The 24,619-nt window shown below is 43.9% G+C and overlaps 1 protein-coding gene across 4 annotated transcripts in view; it reads left to right on the forward strand.

Moving 5' to 3' along the window:
- MX1 (MX dynamin like GTPase 1) overlaps nucleotides 1-24,619 on the forward strand; it is a 35,970-nt gene that overhangs the window by 7,314 nt on the left and 4,037 nt on the right. For 3 of the 4 annotated variants that reach the window (XM_081574170.1, XM_081574169.1, XM_081574168.1), the window contains 10 exons: nucleotides 3,345-3,537; nucleotides 4,891-5,028; nucleotides 7,252-7,406; nucleotides 8,015-8,153; nucleotides 12,598-12,796; nucleotides 15,412-15,490; nucleotides 15,796-15,918; nucleotides 16,339-16,480; nucleotides 20,244-20,402; nucleotides 23,415-23,491. In XM_081574170.1, the coding sequence (XP_081430296.1) occupies nucleotides 3,345-3,537; nucleotides 4,891-5,028; nucleotides 7,252-7,406; nucleotides 8,015-8,153; nucleotides 12,598-12,796; nucleotides 15,412-15,490; nucleotides 15,796-15,918; nucleotides 16,339-16,480; nucleotides 20,244-20,402; nucleotides 23,415-23,491 (1,404 nt within the window). The remainder of the gene's footprint in view (nucleotides 1-3,344; nucleotides 3,538-4,890; nucleotides 5,029-7,251; nucleotides 7,407-8,014; nucleotides 8,154-12,597; nucleotides 12,797-15,411; nucleotides 15,491-15,795; nucleotides 15,919-16,338; nucleotides 16,481-20,243; nucleotides 20,403-23,414; nucleotides 23,492-24,619) is intronic. The other variant, XM_081574171.1, reaches the window with a different exon arrangement.

Here is a 24,619-nt window from a genome sequence, read left to right on the forward strand (position 1 = left end):
TTGCAGGAGGATTCTTTACCATCTCAGCCACCTGGTTGGGGTGCAATTTTGGTCTGGAAAATCCAGGCAAGAGGCCGATGGGCTGGTGTAAGAATTGGGCTCAGGCACTGGGCCCAAGGAGCCCTGTGAGATCACGTGCCCACATCATGGTTCAGTCTCAAGCTCAAATCTCGTGTCATTGTGATATCCTCAACAGTGAAGCCATGTGGTGTCTTTTCTCCCAAGAATGAGACATATTTTTGGTGGGAACCAAACTTGGCTTCTGGAATCAGTTCAACCTAAATTTGATTCCACTGCTGACACTTGCAGCTGTAAGATCTTGGGTGGTTACTCCTCCCTTTAGAAGCCTAGTTTTCCATTTCTAAAATGAAAATAATAAGAGTATTTACTTTGTGCAGCTGTTGAGAGGAGGTAGAGGCTGGGCACTTAGAAAGAGCTCTGTTTATTGCTGTCACATGTTTTAAAGTAATGGATCTTCAGCTTCTTTCCAATTGACTCCATTTTCATGTTCAGTGGTTAACAATATTTTAAACAATATTATAAACTACACCAAAGGACACAGAAAAATAAGAAATTCACCCATCTTTCCAGCACCATGATATAATTGTTATCTCTTGCCTGGCTGTAACTGGCAAGGTATAGGGCAGTAGGAACTCATAATGCTCACACCCACATGTTTGAATGTTGTTGTTGTTATTCAGTTGCTAAGTTGTGTCCTACCCTTTGAAACCCCATGGACTGTAGCATGCCAGGCTCCTCTGTCTTCCATTTCCCAGAGTTAAATTCATGTCCATTGAATCCATGATGCTATCTAACCATCTCATCCTTTGCCAAGCTCTTCTCCTTTAGCCTTCAATCTTTCCCAGCATTGGAATCTCTTCCAGTGAGTTGACTCTTCATATCAGGTGAATGTAGCTTGGCCTTTCTGGCCAGGTTGAACAAAGTGTATCTTATGACCCAGAAATTCCACTTCTAGGTGTTGACCTTGGTTCTCAGAGTATGATCCCCAGAGAAGCAGCATCTATATCTCTGGGGAAGTTTGAAATGCAAACTATCACCCTCATACACTCTTCCCCAGACCTAGTGAACTAGAAATTTCAAGGGTGGGGCCTACCATCTGTGTTTCTACAAGCCTTCTAGGTGATTTTTCTTTGTGCTGAAGTTTGAGATGCATTTTGCCATATTTATACGGCATTTTTTTATAAGCAAAACTAGAAATAACACAAGTGCCCATGAGTAGTGAAATGCATACATAGGTTGTGGTATGCAGCAGAATTCCACACAGCAGTGAAAAGTAATGAGTTAGACTTCCAGGTATCATGATGGCTGGGTCTAAAAAACAATGGTGTGGCTGGTGGCTCTATGGTTCAGGCTCAACACTTTAAATGCCATAGCTTGGATTCAATCTGTGGTTGGGAAACTAAGATCCCCTGTAAGCCACATGGCATGGCCAAAAAAAAAAAGTAAATAACAATAAATAGACTGGTGAATCCCCTAGAATCAGGTCACAGAAGAAATATACTGTATGATTCCACTTATATAAAGATCCAGGCAACCATAAGCCATGTATTTTTTAGGGAAAGATGGGTGGGTGGTAAAATGAATGAAGAGCAAGGACATAGTTATCATAAACCTAGAAATAGAGGGACCCTCTAGAGGTAAAGGGGTTTTAGGAGGAAGGTACCTGGGGAGGGGTGGGTAAAGTGTCTCAAGTACAGGGAATATGTTTTCTTAACCCAGGTGGTTGGCACATGCATTTTGGCTAATTATTGTTCATGTTCTGTAAACTCTTGGGAATGGGTGGTATAAAGAAATGAAAACAAAAAGAATGCATAAAGAGGGCTAAGATAGGCCACTGATGAGTATGAAGGTACAGCCAGGTATGTACATAGCCACCACAAGTCTTTCCCTGGGGATTCAAGCTCCAAACCTTTCTTAAGTGTCATTATTGAGAAAACTCACACAGGACACTTGTTTAAAAATAGTGGGGAAGATTTTATTCAAGACTATTGCAATAGAGGAGAGAGCCTGAACTTAGTGTGGATACAAGGACAAGTGGACAGGATAGAGGAGAGAAGGAATTGCCAAGAGTAATTTAGGAAGGGTAAAGGGAGGTGAAGAACTGATGCTTTCAAAGTGTGTTGCTGGAGAAGACTCTTGAGAGTCCCTTGGACTGCAAGGAGATCAAACCAATCAATCCTAAAGAAAATTGTTTACCACAGCTTTAATAATAATTATGGAAATCAGGTCATGTTAACCCTCCAACTCTTTTCTTTTTCAAAGTCATTTGACTATTCTAGGAGTATTTAGACTATTTAGATTTACTGTGATTGTTAATATAATTGGACTTGGAAAGATCATTTTGCTATTTTTTTCTATTTGCCCTATTCTTCATTTCCTCTTTTTCCGCTTTCTTTTGAGTTAACCAAGTTTTTTATGATTTCATTTTATCTCCTTTGTTGGTTTATTGAGTAAAACTATTTTAGGAAGTATAGTATGTCTTTATCAAGTTTACCTTCAAGTACTAATATATTATTTCATATATAATATAAGAACCTTATGATAATATGTGTCCATTTCTCCCCTCCCAGCCTTCATGCCATTTTTGTCATGAGTTTTTATTTTATCAATATTTTAAGCCCCCACATTACATTGTTATTCTTATTGAAGTGGCCAATGTCTTTTAAAGATATTTAAGTAATAAAAAAGTATAGTAGTCACCATTTCTGATGTAAATTCCTTGGTGTAGATTAAAATGTCCATTCATTATCATTTTCCTTTGGCTTGAAGGGCATCCTAAACATTTCCTGTAATGCAGGTCTGCTAGTGATGAATTCATTCATTTTTGTACATCCAGAAAAGTCCTTACTCACTTTTTTATTTTAAAAGATATTTTTTTCTGAGTAGAAAATTTTAGGTTGATGATTTTTCTCAGTACTTTAATAAAGTTGCTACACTGTCTCCTCATTTGCATAGTTTCTACTGAGAAATATGCTATAAATCTCATGTTTGTTCCTCTGTACATAACGTGTCATTTTCTGGCTGGCATTCTGTCATTATCACTGATTTTGACCAATTTGACTATAGTGTGCCTTGATATAGTTACTTTATGTTTCCTTTGCTCTGGGTTCATTGATCTTTGGGGATCTTTGGGCTAATAGTTTTCACCAAGTTTGAGGACATTTTAGCTATTATTTCTTCAAATATTTATTTCTGTTTTACCCTCACTGTCTTGATTGGGGAGCTCTAACCACATGTATACATTAGGATGATTGAACTTGTCCATCTTTGATGGAACGTGACCTGCAGGCTATGATAGAGATCTCCCATTCTGCCTCTTCCAGGAGTCCAAGAGCAACCTGTACAGCCAATACGAGGAGAAGGTGCGGCCTTGCATTGACCTCATTGACTCCCTGCGGGCCCTGGGCGTGGAGCAGGACCTGGCTCTGCCCGCCATCGCCGTCATTGGGGACCAGAGCTCAGGCAAGAGCTCTGTGCTGGAAGCTCTGTCGGGGGTCGCCCTTCCCAGGGGCAGCGGTAAGCACTTGCCTTCTGTGTTGGTTAGTTCAGGCTGCAGTAACAGAGGACCTCAGACTTGGGCTTAAACAATAGAAGTTTACTTCTCAAAATTTGGGAGGCTAATACGACCCAGCAGTCCGACTGCTGGGCATACACACTGAGGAAACCAGAATTGAAAGAGACATGTGTACCCCAATGTTCATCGAAGCACTGTTTATAATAGCCAGGACATGGAAGCAACCTAGACGTCCATTGGCAGACAAATGGATGAGAAAGCTCTGGTACATATACACAATGGAATATTATTCAGCCATTAAAAAGAAGGCATTTTAATCAGTTCTAATGAGGTGGAGGAAACTGGAGCCTATTATACAGAGTGAAGTAAGTCAGAAAGAAAAACATCAATACACTATATTAATGCATATATATGGAATTTAGAAAGATGGTAACTATGACCCTGTATGCAAGACAGCAAAAGAGACACAGATGTAAATAACAGTCTTTTGGACTCTGTGGGAGAAAGCAAGGGTGGGATGATTTGAGAGGGTAGTGTTGAAATGTGTATATTATCATATGTGAAGCAGATCATCTGTCCAGGTTTGATGCATGAGACAGGGTGTTCAGGGCTGATGCACTGGGATGACCCTGGGGGATGGAATGGGGAGGGAGGTGGGAGGGGGATTCTGGATGGGGACCACATGTACACCCATGGCTGACTCATGTCAATGTTTGGCAAAAACCACTGCTGCTGCTGCTGCTGCTAAGTCGCTTCAGTCGTGTCCGACTCTGTGCGACCCCATGGACTGCAGCCTACCAGGCTCCTCCGTCCATGGGATTTTCCAGGCAAGAGTACTGGAGTGGGGTGCCATTGCCTTCTCCAGCAAAAACCACTATAATATTATAAAGTAATTAGCCTTCAATTAAAATAAAAAAATTTTTAAGAAAATTGGGGAGGCTAGAAGCCCAAGATCAAAGTATTACCAGGGTTGGTTTTTCCTGAGGCCTGTGTCCTCTGCTTATAGATGACTATCTTCTCCTTGCGTCTTCTGGAGGATGGTGGAGGATGTTTGCAGAAGTTTGGGGTTTCCCACTGCAGTGTACCACCTGGGCTGATGCAAAACACTGGGGTGAAGCAAGAGATCTAAAGTAGGGGATTTCAAGTCAAATTCCATCTGAAATGTACATTCTAGATGCACGTCCGTAAGTCACCCCAGACAGCATGCCTCAGAAAGTCAAAGGGTGAGAATAGGGAGTTTGTAGTTTTAGGAGCCTCCCAGATGATTATATACAAATTTGAGAACCACTGGTCTAAGACCACCATATAGGACTGTTAGCAGCTGAATATAGACCTGATAAGTCGTGGTTTCCTAGGTATTGTTACAAGATGTCCTCTCGTGCTGAGGCTGAAAAAACTTGGGAATGAAGGCGAGTGGAAAGGCAGAGTCAGCTTCCTGGACAAAGAGATTGAGATTTCAGATGCTTCACGGGTGGAAAAGGAAATCAGTCAAGGTAAGTGCCCCATGTTTGTGCTTCATTGCTTATTTGGATATCTGGTCATCCAGGTGAACTAGATGGGGTCTGCCTGTCACTGTTCCACTCTCCCCTTTTAGGCCTGTTCTGGTCCCTCAGGAACCTTCCCTTCCCTCCATCAGGCCCCCAGCTCTCTTGTATTTTCTCTTTTTTTACTCTCATTAAGACCAGTGCTTTGGACAGAATCTGACCTCAGTAATTTATTACTTAGTATGTAAGTATGTATCTGAGCATAATGTGAATTTTGAAGCCTGTCTTCAAATATGAAGTATTTGTCCTTTATTCAAAGGCCTTCCCATCCCACAGATATGATGTCAGGGTGTGGAGTCAGGGAACACTTTCACCTGTTAACCAGCTTTCCAAAATGCTGACTGGAACATCACTGAATCCTGTTCAGAACTGGAAGTCTTTTTCTTCCAAGCATGGGCTGCATGTGCTTGAATAATCCCAGCTTAGAATAATATATGGCAGGTCTCAGTAAATGCACACCACAGAGATTACTGTATCAATTTGAAACATCTGAAAAGAGAAAGTTAACGTTTGATGTAGATGGGGACAAAGTAGTGATACACTTAGTTGCTGCTGAGTGTGAGTGAAATGAATAAGCACTTTTCCCTTATTGACTCTAATTTCTTCCTAGTGTGTCACATAATTAAGTTCCAGTCATTTGGGGAAGATGCAAAAATGGTATGAACTGATATCCAGCGGTAGGAAAGAATGGATTTGACTCTATAAAAGTGGAAGCACTGTGTTTGTTGGGATTAGGTTGCCTGCAGAAAACGCATAATTAGTGTGTATCAATTAGTCCTTGGTGTGTAACAAAGCAATCTCAAAACCTAATGGCTTGGAACAGTTTATTTCCTGTGATTCAAAGGATCATCTTGGCAGTTCTTTTCCTTTAGTATGGCTTGGCTGGGACCAACAGTCTAGGATGACCTCAGGTACCAACCCAATCCTCAACTGGATTGACCAGACCTTCCCATTGTCTGACAGTGGCCTGTCACCCGCAGGTGACTGGGCTGGGTTTTTTAACATGGTGGTAGAAGGGTTCCAAGTACCAAGAGACCTGAGTTCGAAGCTCTGATGTGTAAGCATCTTTCAGTGTCTACTGGAATACATTTTGTAACATCCTGTTAACCCAAAGAAATTAATGCACTCAAGCCCAATTTCAAGGAGCAAACTCTCTCAATGGGAGAAGTGGCATTCTTTCTAAAAAACAGCATCTACATGGAGATGGGAAGGAGTATAGAAGCCATTTGTGCAAGCAAGTTACTAGCACAGTGGTTTAAACAACATCAGTTTTATTTCTGTCAGAGCTGATGTAAGGGTTCCAAGGTTATGAACTCAGACTCCTGTCTCATTCCTACACTCTGTGTGGCCTCCGCTTCGAAGGCCCCCTCATCATTTAGTCAAGTGCCCATTCCTGCCAGCTAGTCGTTGGCAAAGGACATATCCCTATCTTAAGCATATTTTCTGGAACTTGCACATACCATCTTCACATCTATCCCATGGGCCAGACAATTTTATATGACCACATCTCTGGGAAATGGATTTGGGGGGGGTGGAGAATTAGCAGATTTTGCTACATATACCATTGTTACTATTATTTCCTTCTACATTCTTGACTGATATAAAGCATACCAAAAGGACATTCTGGATGTACACAGTGGTCAAGTGGTATTAGCTAACAATTTGATGAAATAAATTCTTATCTTGAAATTTTCATTATTAAGGAGGAAGGGACAGAATTAAATCTCTTAATGGAATATCAACAGCTAATGCTCAGCTTGCCTGAAACAAGCATGTACCACCACCCATAACTTTCCAGGTCATGTTTTAGGAGTCACCATTTATTTTTATTTGTTTTCATTTTACCTCTTTGTTAAGTTCCTAGTATATCAATGGGAGGAATTTAGGTGTGGCACCAAGAAGAACTTACCTGCTCTGCCAGGTTAAAATTGGCTCAGATGAGTGTCACCTACAGAGGTGTCCTCACTAGTTCTCTCTGCAGACTATTCTGGCCACTGGCAATGCAAATACGGCATTATCCTTTGATGTCCCTTTTTGTTTCAGAGAAATGAATCTGCTCCAAATATGCCTTACCCTTGAATCACAGCAGGTGGGTGTTGCCTTCAGAGGATTCACTGTAATGAGATATTCCATCCCAAGCTCTATTCCATTTTTCTTTTTCCTCTTCTCTAGCCCAGATTGCCATCGCTGGGGAAGGCATGGGGATCAGTCATGAGCTGATTAGTCTGGAGGTCACCTCCCCTCACGTCCCAGACCTGACCCTGATAGACCTTCCCGGCATCACCAGGGTTGCTGTGGGCAACCAGCCACCCGACATTGAATATCAGGTGACACTTCAGGCTCCATCCTGGCCCAGGTCTTGTGGGGGAGGGGCTGCATTAGAGCATCAGTGAGTCCAGGACCAAGCTTGATGAGTGGGTATGGGGAGGTGGGGAATTTGGAGCATGCAATGGTCGAAATTACTCTACCAAGTTGAATGGAAGCTTCTATGGGAAGAGGCAAAGTTGGGAAAGCATTTTATTTGTGTTTTATGCAGTGACTCATTTTTGGCTATAGTTACACTCTATGCCATATCTAAATTGGCATGCCTTAAGAAGAGGATTTATGTGGGAAGAGAGAGCATTAGGAACAAATATAATGATATTCCTGTATCAGTGAATCTCACCCTGTGGATTAAAGATTTAGGGAATAGTCAAGCAATTCTTTTGGCATCTTGTTTTTCATTGTGACCTTCAGATTTGAGGTCTTGGGAGATGATTCATGAGTTAAAACCTCACAGTGTTCCCTCAGAAAAATGTAGTTTCTCTGACTTGTGTTGTGGGCTCATTTCTCTGTGTTTGCTTCTTGGAAGAAACACCTCTGGGACTTGGAAGGCCTGAAGCAAGTACAAGGTCAGGACCTGTCTCAACTCTCATACCCTGTCATTTTCTTACAGATCAAGTCTCTCATCAGGAAGTATATCCTTAGGCAGGAGACCATCAACTTGGTGGTGGTCCCTGCTAACGTGGACATCGCTACCACAGAGGCACTGCGCATGGCTCAGGAGGTGGACCCCCAAGGAGATAGGACCATAGGTAAGGAGAGTGAAATTGTTAGTCACTCAGTCATGTCTGACTTTTTGTGGCCCCATGGACTGTAGCTCTCCTAGCTTCTATGTCCTTGGGATTTCCCAGGCAAGAGTACTGGAGTGGAATGCCATTCCCTTCTCCAGAGGATCTTCCTGACCCAGGAATTGAACCCGTGTGTCCTGCATCTCCTGCATTGCAGGCCGAGTCTTTACTGTCTGAGCCACCAGCAAAGAATCTAAAAATGGTAGGTGGCTTGACAGTGGAAGAGCATCCCTTAAATCCAGTGGGTGTTTCTTGGCACACATGAGTGGGGGCCTACACCCAGCAGATGAGAACCATTCAAGAACCGTTGAGGCCAGATGACTCTTGGGCCACAAGATGACTCCTGTTGGCCATGGGTTGACCCGTAATCCTTGTCTATCTGCTTATAAGAGGCATGGTGGGTTCAGGGGCGGGGCAAAATCTGAAAGCAGTTGTATCAGTTGACAGCAGTTATATCAGTTGACAGTGCATTTTATGTAGAATGACCCACGTGTCCCAGAAAGATGAGGGGATACACAGGATGTGAGGTATCCATACAATGGGATAGTTCTGTTCTATGCTGTGCTTAGTCACTCAGTCGTGTCCGACTCTTTGCGACCCCATGGGCTGTAGCCCACCAGGCTCCTCTGTCCATGGGGATTCTCCAGGCAAGAATACTGGAGTGTGTTGCCATGCCCTCCTCCAGGGGAATCTTCCCAACCCAGGTCGAACCCAGGTATCCCATATTGCAGGCGGATTTTTTACCATCTGCGCCACCAGGGAATCCCAATAATACTGGAGTGGGTAACCTATCCCTTTGCCAGGTGATCTTCCCAACCAAGGAATCAAACCAGAGTCTCCTGCATTGCAGGCAGATTCTTTACCAGCTGAGCTACCAGGGAAGCCCACAGTGGGATAGTATCCAACCTTAAAAAGAAGGGACATTCTGACACCTGCTACAATGAGGATGAACCTTGAAGACATTGTGCTCAATGACATAAGCCAGTGCCAAAGGACAAATACTGCATGATCTCATTCATATGAGGGACCTAGCATGGTCAGGTTCACAGATAGGAAGTCAAGTGGGGGAAGGGAGAAATAGGAGTTAGTATTTGGCAGTTACAGAGTCTCAGCTGGGGAAGATGAAAAGGTTTTGAAGATGAATAGTGGTCAAGGTCGGAGAAGGCAATGGCAACCCACTCCAGTACTCTTGCCTGGAAAATCCCATGGATGCGGGTGCCTGGTGAGCTGCAGTCCATGGGGTCGCAAAGAGTTGGACGAGACTGAGCGACTTCACTTTAACTTTTCACTTTCATGCATTGGAGAAGGAAATGGCAACACGCTCCAGTGATCTTGCCTGGAGAATCCCAGGGACAGCGGAGCCTGGTGGGCTGCTGTCTATGGGGTCGCACAGAGTTGGACACGACAGAAGTGACTTAGCAGCAGCAGCAGCAGCAGCAGTGGTCAAGGTTGCCCAACAACGTGAAAGTGTTTCATGCACCTGAAATGTGCATCTAAAAATGGTTAAAATGTTATGTTTGAAAAATGCCTTTGGCTGTAAATAGCAGAGAGCCTGAGGACAGTGGCTGAAACAAACAGCAATTTATTTTCACACCTTATGATTATACAGTGGAAGTGACAAATAGATTTAAGGGACTAGATCTGATAGAGTGCCTGATGAACTATGGACGGAGGTTCGTGACATTGTACAGGAGACAGGGATCAAGACCATCCCCATGGAAAAGAAATGCAAAAAAGCAAAATGGCTGTCTGAGAAGGCCTTACAAATAGCAGTGAAAAGAAGAGAAGCCAAAAGCAAAGGAGAAAAGGAAAGATATTCCCATTTGAATGCAGAGTTCCAAAGAATAGCAAGGAGAGATAAGAAAGCCTTCTTCAGCAATCAATGCAAAGAAATAGAGGAAAACAACAGAATGGGAAAGACTAGAGATCTCTTCAAGAAAATTAGAGATACCAAGGGAACATTTCATGCAAAGATGGACTCGATAAAGGACAGAAATGGTATGGACCTAACAGAAGCAGAAGATATTAAGAAGAGGTGATAAGAATACACAGAAGAACTGTACAAAAAAGATTTTCACAACCCAGATAATCACAATGGTGTGATCACTCACCTAGAGCCAGACATCCTGGAATGTGAAGTCAAGTGGGCCTTAGAAAGCATCACTACGAACAAAGCTAGTGGAGGTGAAGGAATTCCAGTTGAGCTATTTCAAATCCTGAAAGATGATGCTGTGAAAGTGCTGCACTCAATATGCCAGCAAATCTGCAAAATTCAGCAGTGGCCACAGGACTGGAAAAGGTCAGTTTTCATTCCAATTCCAAGAAAAGCAATGCCAAAGAATGCTCAAACTACCGCACAATTGCACTCATCTCACACGCTAGTAAAGTAATGCTCAAAATTCTCCAAGCCAGGCTTCAGCAATACATGAACCGTGAACTTCCAGATGTTCAAACTGGTTTTAGAAAAGGCAGAGGAACCAGAGATCAAATTACCAACATCCGCTGGATCATTGAAAAAGCAAGAGAGTTCCAGAAAAACAGCTATTTCTGCTTTATTGACTATGCCAAAGCCTTTGACTGTGTGGACCACAATAAACTGGAAAATTCTGAAAGAGACGGGAATATCAGACCATCTGACCTGTCTCTTGAGAAACCTGTATGCAGGTCAGGAAGCAACAGTTAGAACTGGACATGGAACAACAGACCGGTTCCAAATAGGAAAAGGAGTATATCAAGGCTGTATATTGTCACTCTGCTTATTTAACTTATATGCAGAGTACATCATGAGAAACGCTGGGCTGGAAGAAACACAAGCTGGACTCAAGATTGCCGGGAGAAATATCAATAACCTCAGATATGCGGATGACACCACCCTTATGGCAGAAAGTGAAGAAGAACTAAAGAGCCTCTTGATGAAAGTGAAAGAGGAGAGTGAAAAAGTTGGCTTAAAGCTCAACGTTCAGAAAACTAAGATCATAGCATCTGGTCCCATGACTTCATGGGAAATAGATGGGGAAACAGTGGAAACAGTGTCAGACTTTTTTTTTTTGGGCTCCAAAATCACTGCTGATGGTGATTGCAGCCATGAAATTAAAAGACGCTTACTCCTTGGAAGGAAGGTTATGGCCAACTTAGATAGCATATTTAAAAGCAGAGACATTACTTTGTCAACAAAAGTCTGTCTAGTCAAGGCTGTGGTTTTTCCAATAGTCATGTATGGATGTGAGAGTTGGACGGTGAAGAAAGGTGAGGGCCGAAGAATTGATGCTTTTGGACTGTGGTGTTGAAGAAGACTCTTGAGAGTCCCTTGGACTGCAAGAAGATCCAACCAGTCCCTCCAAAGGAGATCAGTACTGGGTGTTCATTGGAAGGACTGATGTTGAAGCTGAAACTCCAATACTTTGGCCACCTCATGCAAAGAGTTGACTCATTGGAAAGGACCCTGATGCTGGGAAGAATTGGGGGCAGGAGGAGAAGGGGACGTCAGAGGATGAGATGGCTGGATGGCATCACTGACTTGATGGACATGGGTTTGGGTAGACTCTGGGAGTTGATGGACAGGGAAGCCTGGCGTGCTGCGATTCATGGGTTCGCAAAGAGTCGGACACGACTGAGTGACTGAACCGAACTGAACAAGAAGTCTGGGCAGAGGCTGCTCACCTGTATACCAATGATGCTGTCAGTCCCTTCCACATTCTGCTCCACCATCCTTAGCTGCAGGTTCTCATTCTTTGCTTGTCCTGCCTGGGATGAGGATCTCTCAGCCAGGGCTGCAGCTACAAGTAGGCACAGTAAACCTCAGAATTAATCCTGGGCTGGACAACTGCATGGGGCCTCACACGCAGATGAGTCCATGCTCAGTGCAATGTTCTGATGCTACCATCTTGTAATACTTGTTTAAACAGGCGTTCTGCATTTTCATTTTGCAGTGAGTCCCACAAATGACCTTGCTGACCCTTGTTAAGGTCAGACCCTTATTTTCCCAAGTGTGAGCCAGCCCCCACCTGCACCAGGATTAACTGAAGAATTTTTAGAAATGCAAGTCCCTTGATCCCACCAAATCTCCTGAATCAGAATCTCTGGAGCAGGGCCTTAAGGTGGCTCAGATGCACAGGGAAGTTTGAGACCCATTGCATGAGAGTGAACTCCTTTGCTGGACAGGAGGAACATAACAGGCCATTACACGCTGCTATCTCTCTGGCGTGAGAGCTGAGATCTGGGTGAAGTGAACTTAAGGGGCAGATGGGGCTGAGCCTCGTACTGTCACTAGGCAAGCTGCATTGTCCGCCCCAAGCAGCTTGGGAAGAAGCCCGGGGCCAGGGGATATCGCTCCTCAGTAGGGAAGCTGACCTTACTTCTCACCCTGCGAAGATGTGAACATTCTGTAACCAGAGTCTCTGGGTCGCAGGAATCTTGACAAAGCCCGATCTAGTGGACAAAGGCACAGAAGACAAGGTTGTGGACGTGGTGAGAAACCTGGTCTTCCACCTGAAGAAGGGCTACATGATCGTCAAGTGCCGCGGCCAGCAGGACATCCAACATCGGCTGAGCCTGGCCAAGGCCCTGCAGAGAGAGCAGGCATTCTTCGAGGATCACGCACATTTCAGGTATGTGCATGAAGCTTTCCCAGGGAGAACCAAAATTAAGGACCTCCTTCCTCACAGGAAGGAGTTTGGGTACACAGGTGAGCAGCCTCTGCCCAGACTTCTTGTTCAGTTCAGTTCAGTCGCTCAGTCGACTGAACTGAACTGAACTGAACTTCCTCGCGGGAGAAATGCATGCTGACCAAGGTCAGATGTTGAGAGTATCCGTGTGTGTCTGTTCCTTGACTATGACCATGGGGGATCTGCCTGGAAGAGTATAGGAGGAATTCACAAAGTAAGCAAAGAATAAATCTAAAATTTCAGAAGAAGGTGGAGACTTTTTGCAATAACTTAGTATAGTTCTGGAAACAGAATATAAACGTAAGTATAACAGGAAGGAAACAAAATGGAAAACCCAGAAATAGACTCAAATACATACATTTGGTCTGTATAAGTGTGGCACTTCAAATTCCTGGGCTTTGTCAGTTTCCTTATCAATCAGTGGAAGGAAACAAAATGGAAAACCCAGAAATAGACTCAAATACATACATTTGGTCTGTATAAATGTGGCACTTCAAATTCCTGGCTTTGTCAGTTTCCTTATCAATCAGTGGCACTGAGATAATTATTTAATAGTTGGGAAAAATTAAATTTGTCCTTACTTAACATGAGATACAAAAATAAATATCAGTGAAAGTTTAAAATTAAATACAAAGAAAGTACCACTTCTCAGAAGAAAATATAGGTAGAGAATTAATAATCCCAGGATAAAGGCCTTTCTAACCCTCATGCCAAAAATGAAATTTTTTTAAAAAAGGATGATACTGATAAATTGGTTATTTTGAAATAATGAGAAGGTGTAGAGTTGCTGGGAAAGGAGGGGTGTGGTCTTGCATCTGCACTGCCAATAGCATGTGCTGAGGTCACACAGGTGTCCTTAAGGTTGAATTCCATTTCTAGGAATTCCACACAGGCAAGTAATCAGAGATGTGTTCAGTAATGTCCCCTAAAGCGTGCTCAGCACAGATTTGTTTTTACTTGTGAAGATTGTGGAATGTACATGTTGAAAATCATGGGATTTGTATGGACAAACGAGACTAAGAGATCACAGTGCTGGCAACCGTTATAGTGCTGTGCCAAGGAGATGCCAATACAAAAATTCTTATAAGATGTTGAGAAAAAAAGTGACACATTCACTGAGATCCCTTGTGTGTGCACATGTGTATGTGGGAGAAGACACGTGTCCTTTGTAAACATTATCATATTTGATGTTCCCAGAAGCCTGCAGAGACACATAATTCAGAAGAGATACTTGTAGTCCTGTGTTCATAGCAGCATTATTCACAATAGCTAAAAAAAACATGGAAGCAACCTGAGTGACCATTGATAGATAAACACAGTGTTTATCCAAAATGGATAAAAAAAATTCCATCCACACAGTGGAATAGTATTTGGCCTTAGAAAGGAAGAAAATTCTAGCACCTGCTATAACACGGCTGTACCTTGAGGGCACTGTGCTCAGTGCAGTAAGCCAGTCATGAAAAGACAAACACTGTATGATTCCTCTTATACAAGGTCCCTAAAGGGGTCAAATTCGTGAAGAGACAGGACCTGGGGGAAGGGATGGGGAGATGCTTAATGGGGACAGAGTTTCAGGTGGGGAAGATGAGCTATTTCTGGAGGTAGATGGTGGTGATGGTCACACACCAATGTAATTGTATTTAATACCACTGAATGTGTGCTTATATGCTTCCCAAGTGGCACCCGTGGTAAAGAACTCACCTGCCAATGCAGGAGATGCAGGTTTGATCCCTGGGTCAGGAAGATCCCCTGGAGGAGGGCATGACAACCCACTCTAGTATTCCCACCTGGAGAATCCCATGGACAGAGAAGCCTGGTTGGGCTACCTTCCATGGGGTCACAAAGAGTCAGATATAACTGAAGCAACTTAGCTCACACATGTGCGCTTACAAATTATTAAAGTGGTGAATTTTATGTTATGTATGTTTTCCCACAATTAAAAAATTCGACAGGTACAGAAGCTGAAACTTAAGTTTGAATGTACTCTTGCAAAGATGTGTGTGAACTCATGTTTCCTAGCTGCCCTTCATCCTGAAAAGTCCTTTAAAATGTGGAAAACTGTGTAGTAACTCACTCTACAAACACATATTTGGAAAGAGTGAGAGGAGGGCTCGGTCTCCTTCCCCAAGCAGCTCATGGTTTAAGTTCTCATCTTGGAGAAGGGTGGGTCCCCCAGTTCAGACTTCATCCATGCACCTGTGTAAATATCTGTCAATATATTTTCATGAAGTGCAATACCAATATGCACTGTGTATACAGAAGGGTATGTGCGTGTTATGGAAACATGTTTCTAGGTGATATGTGTATTTTTATAAAGACCATTCATAGTCAAGTGTCAGGAGACACATTTAATATATCAGCTGGCAGGGATCATTCTATACCATTTTCGAAATACCCAACATTACTAAAATTCAGTCATAATTCTGTGTGATCCAATTGCAGGACGTTCCATCCAGTGGGAAGTAACTGCACTTACTTTTGCTTTCCCCAGCAACAGAGAGCCAACCTGCATTTTCTGGCTAGACCCAGGTGGACATGAACGTTGTCTTCTCTTACAGGGACCTTCTGGAGGAAGGGAGGGCCACTGTCCCCTGCCTGGCAGAAAGACTGACCAATGAACTCATCATGCACATTTGTGTAAGGGCACGCAGAGGTGAACAGAGTCTTGCAAGTGCAAAGCTAAACCACATTGACACACATCGATCTCCTTGTTAAGATGTGGGCTCAGATTCAGGGGGTGTGGATGTGGCCTGGGATACTCCCAGGGGGTGTGGCTATTGCCTGTCAGAGGACCACATGTTGAGTGGGATGCTGATAAACTACCCACCTGGCCTAATTAAAAATGAGCTCCTTACAAGCACTGGCCTAACCCTAGCCCTTCTCTGTTGCCAACTGCAGCTCATTCCCTCTTCATATTTACATCTTTCCGTTGTTTTCCTCAGAAAACTCTGCCCCTGTTGGAAAATCAAATAAAGGAGACTCACCAGAGAATAACAGAGGAGTTACAGAAGTACGGCAAGGACATCCCAGAAGAAGAAAGTGAGAAAATGTTCTCTCTGATAGAGGTGAGAAACCTCTATCAGAGGCGCCACCGCCAGTGGCATCAAGCTGGGGAGTCATGCATCATTGTCCACAGGGATTATGGGCGCCACGCTCATCTGTCTTCACTTCCCTAAAGCTGATCCGAACTCATTCTGCCCACTTAGCACCAAAACAGGCCCAGGTTAGAGGACAGCAGGCAGGGAGTGGTGGACCACCCCACGTGTGCTATTGGCTCTTCCTCAAGTGCCTTCCTTCACTGGGGACCTCCCAGGCAGTGAGGGGAGTTTGGGGTTGTCTGCTGCCCAAGCTTCTTCTCTCCTGTCCTCCCACCTGGCCTGAGAGACACCAAGGAGGGACTCATCCACTCTCTGCATGCACACGACCGCCAAACTACCTCACTCTGTTTAGAATATCTCTGCTGATTCTTTTTTTCTTCTTGGCAGAAAATTGATACATTTAATAAAGACATCATCTCAGCAATAGAAGGGGAGGAATTTGTGGGGCAGCATGACTCCCGACTGTTTACCAAAGTACGAGCCGAGTTCTGCAAATGGAGTGCTGTGGTTGAGAAAAATTTCCAAAAAGGTGAGTCTGAGGCACCACGGTAAACATGTCAAGTTGAGCTGAGTCCAAGGCTGGGGAAGGTGGGTGATGACGATGATCAAGGACGGCCTGAGTAAGGACTTGGTAGCGTGAAAGCCACACATGCTGTTTCAAGTCCCTGAACTCTGGCCAGCAAACATCAGGTACTGATCTCAGAGGACACCTAGAGAGAAGATGCAGATTCAATGGCCCATGTCAATCATGACTCTTAGAAGAATCAGTTTTCCCTCAACAGTGAGCTGGTGAACCTACCATGTGTGCCATGCCCTTTGCATTCCCAATGGTGCTGCCCCTGAAATAATCCAGGTTCCATCCTGGTTAATCCACCGCGGCCTTGAAACCTGACTTGTCCTGTAATGGATCTTATAGTCACTGTTTAGTTGCTCAGTCATCTGATTCTTTGCAAACCCACAGATTGTAGTCTACCAGGCTCTTCTGTCCATGGGATTTCCCAGGCAAGACTAATGGAATGGGTTGCTATTTCCTCTTCCAGGGGAACCTCCCAACACAGGGATCAAACCCATGTCTCCAGGTTGGCAGGTAGATTCTTTACCACTGTGCTACCTGGGAAGCCCTTATAGTTGCAGTGGTGAAAAGAAAATAGAACAGCATCTTGGGTACCATCTTGCCTCATCAAATCCTCAAGAGTCTAAGAAAAGTAGAAAATGTGATCTGAAATTTATTTTTTTACTATTTTAAGAAGCCTAAACTAAATCATATATTGACCAATGAGAAAACTGCAGCAGCTGAGGGAAATTTAAATTTGTTTTTATTCCAACAATCTGATGGTGGAGGGGGGCAGTGGGGGATGGTGGTGGTTTCATGATTTATTTAAACTGAGCAGAGGTTCAGATTAACAGTCCTCCTTGGCTTTGAGTAATGAACGTGGAAAGATAAATCAAGGGAGTTTCCACATAATTCAGAGGCTGCACCTTTATTCCCTGGAAGAGGGCACAGAGGGCGGGGTAGGATGTGAACCTTGGGGACCATAGTCCAGGACACTCATTCCTGGGGTGGTCACTTGGCACGTGTCCACAGTCTTTGTGGCACTTGTTGCTATTGCTCAGTTTGTTGGTCGTGTCCGACTCTCTGTGATCCTGTGGACTGCAGTACACCAGGCTCCTCTGTCCTTCACGATCTCCCAGAGTTTGCGCAACTCATGTCCATTGAGTCTGTAATGCCATGCAACCACCTCATTTTCTGTCCCCCTTTGTGCTGCTTATAGAAGCTAAGTCCGCAAGCAGAAGTTGTCCACCTGCCATGCAGTGTGTTCTTATGTCGGGGACGGGGAGCACCGTGCTAACCCCTTTCAAAGAAAACAACAGTCTTTGGCTTCCGGAAGCTCTCTTGTGGCGTTGCCTGGCCAGGTTTTTATGGCAAAAGTGCTTATGGCAGACAGCCTGTGAGAAAAATGGCTCATTTTTTTAAATGATAAATTTCTCCCAACAAATGATCAGTTCCATATCACTGGGTGCCCAAATGTAAGAATTAATTTGGACCCCCAATGCACCTCCTATACAAAAATAAACTCAAAATGGATCAAAAACCAAAGCATACAAGCCAAAACTATAAAACTCTTAGAAGAAAGCATAGGTTTAAAACTTTGTGACCTTGGGATTAGGTAGTGGTCTCTTTAGATAGGACACCTGAAGCAGAAGCAACGCAAGGAAAAAAATAATATGTTGGATTTCATCAAAATTTAAAACTTGCGTGCATATCAGAGAACACTATCCAGGAACACGATCAAGAAAGTGGAGAGACATTCCACGGAATTGGAGAAAATATTTGAAAATCATGTATATGATAAGGGTCTAGTCTTTACAGGACTTCACTTCCCAGGTGGTGCTAGTGGTAGAGAACCTGCCTGGCAAGACAAGAAAACTAAGAGTTGTGGGTTTGATCCCTGGGTCAGGAAGATCCCCTGGAGAAGGAAATGGCAACCCACTCCAGTATTCTTGCCTGGAAAATCCCCTGGACAGAGGAGCCTGTTGGGCTACATACAGTCCATAGAGTCACAAAGAGCTGGACACAACTGAAGCGACTTGGTACTCACTCACTAGTATCTACGATATGTAAAGAACTCTTACAGCTCAACAACAAAATGAGAAATAATTCATTTTAAAGATGGACAAAGGATTGGAGCAGACATCCCTCAAAAAAAAAGAAAAAAGATACGGATATGGCTAATAAGATTGTCTTCCCAGTGGCTCAGTGGTAAAGAATACATCTGCCAATGCAGGAGACATGAGTTTCCTCCCTGGGTTGGGAAGATCCCGTGTCAGAGGAAATGGGAACCCACTCCAGTATTCTTGCCTGGGAAATCCCATGGAGAGAGGAGCCTCAGGGGCTACAGTCCATGGGGTGGCAAAGAGTCAGACACAACTGAGCATGCACACACAACATGGCTAATAAGCACATGATAAGATGCGCAATATTGTTAGCCATCAGAAATGCAAGTTCAATCCCCAACGAGATCCCATCTCACACGTACTAGAGTGGCCCTTATGCTAAGTGGAAGAAGTGAGACACAAAAGGCCACAGGATGTACAATTCCATTTACATGAAATGTTCAAAACAGGCAAATCCATAGAAATAGCAAGTGGATTAGTGGTTTCAGGGGCTGGGTGGAGGGGATGGGAGTGAGTGCTGATGGAAACAGGGTTCCCTGGGGTGGTGGAAATGCTTGAGAATTAGATAGTGATGATATTTGCACCACTTTGTGAATATACTAAACATATACTTTGATAATGGTGAATTTATGTTATGTCAATTAAATCTTAATTTTTTAAAATGCCTTTGAGAAAGTATCTCCTGACCAAGAGAGGGCAACCAGGCTACCATCCTTGGTTAGTTCTTAAAAAAGAAGGAAACTTAGTTCTTCTGAATCATCCCCCCCACCCCATGGAGGAGGTTCTTCACACCCTGGTTTGTTTAGAGTAAAAAGAATTCAAAGAATATAGAGAAAAAATTAAGTGCTTTACGTGCTAAACAGTGATACCGTATCACATTAATAATCCAACTATATTATCCCTCTGGTTTATAAATACGTTTTCCTCCTGCTGCAACCTGGGAATATATGCTGAGTCACTGATTCCAGCTGGCATTATGGTCATTTCTTTATTTTTTTTTTTGTGGGTCCACCTCGAGTCGCATGTGGGATCCTAGTTCCCCGACTAGGGATCAAACCCTCACCCCCTGCACTGTGCCCACAGAGTCCTAACCACTGGACCACCAGGAAAGTCCCCGTTTCTATTTTTTAAAGTGTCTGCAGGTCATAGTATTCTATGATACAATTTTCTTTACAAAATCAAATTTGATTTACCAAATTTCCTACTCGAGTTACCTTTTCCAGAATATGTCTTGGGACTTCCCCAGTGGTCCAGTGGTTAAGACTCCACCTTCCAATGCAGGAGGCCCTGGTTCAATTTCTGGTCAAGGAACTAAGATCCCACATGCTTTGGGGTGCAGCCAAAATCTTTTAAAACTCTGTCTTAGTAAGTTTCTACATTTGCTTTTTTTCGATGTCCTTCCCTGGCTTACACATGCCATCTTGAGATGACTAAGGACAGTTATCTCAACATCTGTTTCTTTATTGCAATCCTTGAATCTTTTTCAATTTGAAATCAGATTTGATTTTTTTTCTTGCTCCTCTGTATTTTTAGGAAGTTCAGAATGCTACTGGATTCAGCCAAACCAGCAAGGTTATTTCTGCAAAATAATTCAGAGCTGTCCTTTCCTTCTGTAGGTTATGAAGCCATACATAAAGAAATCAAGCAATTTGAAAATCGGTATCGTGGCAGAGAGTTGCCAGGGTTTGTGAATTACAAGACGTTTGAGATCATCATAAAAAAGCAGGTCAGAGTTCTGGAAGAGCCTGCTGTGGACATGCTGCACACGGTGACAGGTGGTTTCTTGGTTTTACTTTAGGCATTTTATCAATATTTCTAGGACAGGGTCAAAGCCAGTACCTCCTGCTGGGGTGTTTTCTAACACAAGCAACCCCACTAGACTCCTCCAGACTCCAACTGGGTGTCCAACAATTCATTCCCCTTCTGACACTAACTGCCTGGAGTTTGCACAGACCCACAGCTCAGGGCTCAGCTCACAAGACCCACCTCTATGGATGGCAGCTCCGTGTCTGAGACTCCTGTACTGCTGAGTGACCAGCTATAAATCACAGTTCCCACCACCCACTCCTTGGGTTCCATACTCAGCTGGAACAGCTCACAGAACTCAGGAGCACACTCTGCTTTACCGGTTTGCTATAAAGGATTTGCTTACCTTTACCAGTTTATTAGTGGGGCTTCCCAGGTGGCTCAGTGGTAAGGAATCCGCCTGCCAGTGCAGGAGCCGCAAAAGCCACGGGGCTTCCATCCCAGGGTCAGGAAGATCCCCTGGAGAAGGGAATGGCAACCCACTCCAGTATTCTTGCCTGGAGAATCCTATAGGCAGAGGAGCCTAGCAGGGTACAGTCCATGGGGTCACAAAGAAAGGGACAAGACAGTGAGCACACACACACACACACACACACCAGTTTACTGGTGTTGGATATGAAAGATTGCAAGGTTGCAATGAAAGGTTGCAAATGAAAGGTTGTAATGAAAGGTTGCAAATGAAAGATATGCGTAGGGTGTGATGTGGGCAGGTCACAAGTGCTTCTGCTGGAGGAGTGGTGAGGGCAGGACCACCCTTTTGGCATGTGGTGTTGTTCACCAGGCTGGCTATCTTTGAGCCCGGTCATTAAGGGTTTTTATGAAGGTATAATCAATTATCCAGCTTCCCTGGTGGCTCGGATGGTAAAGAGTCTGCTTGCAATGAGGGAGACCTGGGTTCAGTCACAGCATTGGGAAGATCCCCTTGAGAAGGGAATGGCAACCCACTCCAGTATTCCTGCCTGAAGAATTCCATGGACAGAGGAGCCTGGAGGGCTACAGTCCGTGGGGTCACAAAGAGTTGGACATGACTGAGCTATTAACACACACACCCACACCCACACACACACAATCAATTATCCCATGAAAGCATAATCAATTTTTAATTCAATCTCCAGCCCCTCCCCTAGCCCCCAGAAGCTGGAGAGAAGGGGGAAGCTGGGTTGAAAGTTCCAAGCTTCCAATCAAAGGCTTGGTTTTTCTGGTGACCAGCCCCATTCTGAATCTGTCTAGGGCCACCTCATTAGAATAAGCGATGCTCCTGTCACCCAAGATAATTCTAAGGGGTTTAGGAGCTCTGTGTTAGGAACCAGGGACAAGAACCAGATGTTTGTTTCTTATCATACCTCACCTCCCTCTATTCCACCACTTTGCATACTTCACAATCTCAAAACACTATTGTTTATTCGAAATCTCTGAGAAGTAAGGTTGACTAAACAGCTGTACATTATGGGAGTGGGCTGAGCCTCTAAAATGCGACATGAACCTAGACGGGGGTCACTGTTGTTCCGTGCCAATCGGAAACCATGCCAGCACTGTGGAGGAGAAGCACAGTCCCTCGTGGTACTCACCACCCCCTTCTCCTTGAGGGTCTTCACTCCCTGGGTTCCTGTTTACTGCTCTGAGGTTACTGACTCTCTTCTCTGTCATCTCCTTGGCTGACGCCCTTGTCACTCAGGCTTCAGCTGTCTCATTCTAGCATCAAGTAATAGTCTTGAGGATCCGTGAACTCGTAGGGGTGGAGGGAGGGCAGCCTTCTCACAGTTGATAAGACATGTATTTCTTTTTGTTTACTTTGACCTTTTATTTATTTTTGGCCGCGCAGGGTCTTCCTCCTTGCTGTGCACAGTCTTTATTTAGTTGCGGCAAATGGGGGCTACTCTCCAGTTGCCGTGAATGGGCTTCGCATTTCAGTGGTGTCTCTTGTTGAGGAGCGCGGGCTGTAGAGCCTGTGGGCTTCAGTAGGTGCAGCACGTAGCTCAGTAGTTGCGGCTCATGGGCCCTAGTGGTTGTGGTGTACAGGTTTAATTTCTCCTCAGCTTGGGGGATCTTCCTGGACCAGGGATTGAACTTGCGTCCCCTGCATTGGCAGGCGGACTCTTATCCACTGAGCCACCAGGGACATCCTAGTGGCTTCCCTGGTATTTCTAATTAAATTTTACCTTTGGGCTCAATACCTATAAACCAAAATCTGTAACTGTGTCTTGTTGATCAATTGTGCATTCTTCATTCAGTCCTGAAGAAAATTCTTGATGTAATACTTCAAGGCTTTCTGAAAAATTTTCAGAAAACGTTAAAAAGCATATATATTTATATACCTATTTCTGTTTAGAAAAATGTGATATGTAGCCAAAAGATTTCCAAGCACAGCAGCCAGTGGTTAGCACTGGTCCAGTGGTTAGGACTCTGCGTTTCCACTACAGGGGCGAGGATTCAATCCCTGGTCAGTGAACTATGATCCCACATGCCTCACAGTGTGGCCAAAAAAAATTTCCAAGCATAAAGATACTGTACATCACACTAAGATAACATTCTGTGAGGAAGTCAAGTGGAAATATGAGTTTCAAAAATAAAATGAAATAATGTACGTTTTCTGATTGAAATGAATTTGCTCACCTATTTCTTTCAAATGGATAACAGAGCTATTTTGATTCCATTGATGTATTTTAAAACATGATGTGTTTTATTATAAATATTAATATATTTATAACAACAGAAATTGCATTCTTTGCAACTGTTTATACTTGGGATGAAAATTTAAACATCAGATAAATATTTCAGGGGACATTTAGCTTTTTAAAATTCCTCCAGGGTGTTTTTGAGAAAGAAAGCACACCTTCTTCCTTCAGAGAGAAGAGACGATTGGGGGTAGGGAAGAGGGAGGCAAGGAACTGTTTCTGCTGTTTTATCATCTTATTTTTTACGATTTATGAAGTCATGGGTCCTTCCAACAAGACTGGACTTCTCTGTCTTTCTTTCACCAGATATAATCCGGAATACCTTCACAGATGTTTCAGGAAAACACTTTAACGAATTTTTCAACCTCCACCGAACTGCCAAGGTAAAATTGACCGTTAAGTTACTTTAAAAAAAAAAAGAATGTAGGCCTGACACTAGAAAACAGATTTCTTAGATTAAGACTATTCAACCTTTATTATGTATTTAGAGAAGCAAATAGTCATGATCAATAGTAAATCTAAGATAGGAGCAGTGATGTCTTGTTAAAGGCAGTAAGAGGGAGAGAAAGAGAGAAAGAATTCAGAAGGAAAATTTTTAGTCAGAGGAACAGAGGAGAGCCATAGTAAGTGTGGAACCCTGTTACAGCTGAAGAGAATGGTCCTGAATCTGGAAACTCGTTGAGGAAACCAAATAGGAAAGACTCATCTGATCTAGGAACACGTGTTCCCCCTTGTCCTGGCCTGGGCTGCATAGCTAATACCACTGCAGACACTTAATATTTCTCATAGTCCAGGAGACTGGAATCCCAGATGGAGGTGCTGGTGGCCTTCTCATTAGTGTCTTCATGAAACAGGAGGCTGGGGGCAGGGGTAGAGAGAGAGCTCCCTGGGATCTCTTCTCAGAGGGTCACTAACCCACTTGTAGGGGCCCCACCCTCATGACCTAATTACCTCCCAAAGACCCCCACCTCCAAATGCCATGCTATTGAGGATTAGGCTTTCAATATATGAATCTGGTGGGGATGCCAATCTTAGACCCAGCACCCAGCAGAGATGGGAAGACTGGCTCTGCCTTTTGCAAGCCATAGGTCTTGGGGCTTCTTAACCTGCCTGGGCCTCTGATTCCTCATCTACAGAATAGGACTAAAAGTGCCCTCTTAGTCAAAAGGAACATAGAGAAGAAGACTTACGACCACACTTGGCATCACATCTAACCCTCTGGCATTCAATGAGGTCAGGGGGTCCAGGTAACTTTCTGTGTGAAGGGTCTCCTCTTTGACTTTCTGGCAGCCAGTTCCTCTAAACTCCAGGAACATGAAGTATATGGAATTTGACTGGTGGAATCTGGCTCCCACCTTATCCCTGTGAGCTCTCTGGTAGAAAAATATTCCTCCTCTTCAGATGGAAAAGTCTGTAAAAGGGAAAAAGAAAAAAGCTGGAAATCAGGCCTGAGAACAGAGCCCATGCAGGTTCCCAGGCCCTGGGGATGCAAGATCTGGTCATCTGTGTGG

Source organism: Giraffa tippelskirchi, chromosome 2 (assembly GCF_054371585.1).
Source record: "Giraffa tippelskirchi isolate mGirTip1 chromosome 2, T2T-mGirTip1v1.2.pri, whole genome shotgun sequence".
Classification (NCBI taxonomy): domain Eukaryota; kingdom Metazoa; phylum Chordata; class Mammalia; order Artiodactyla; family Giraffidae; genus Giraffa; species Giraffa tippelskirchi.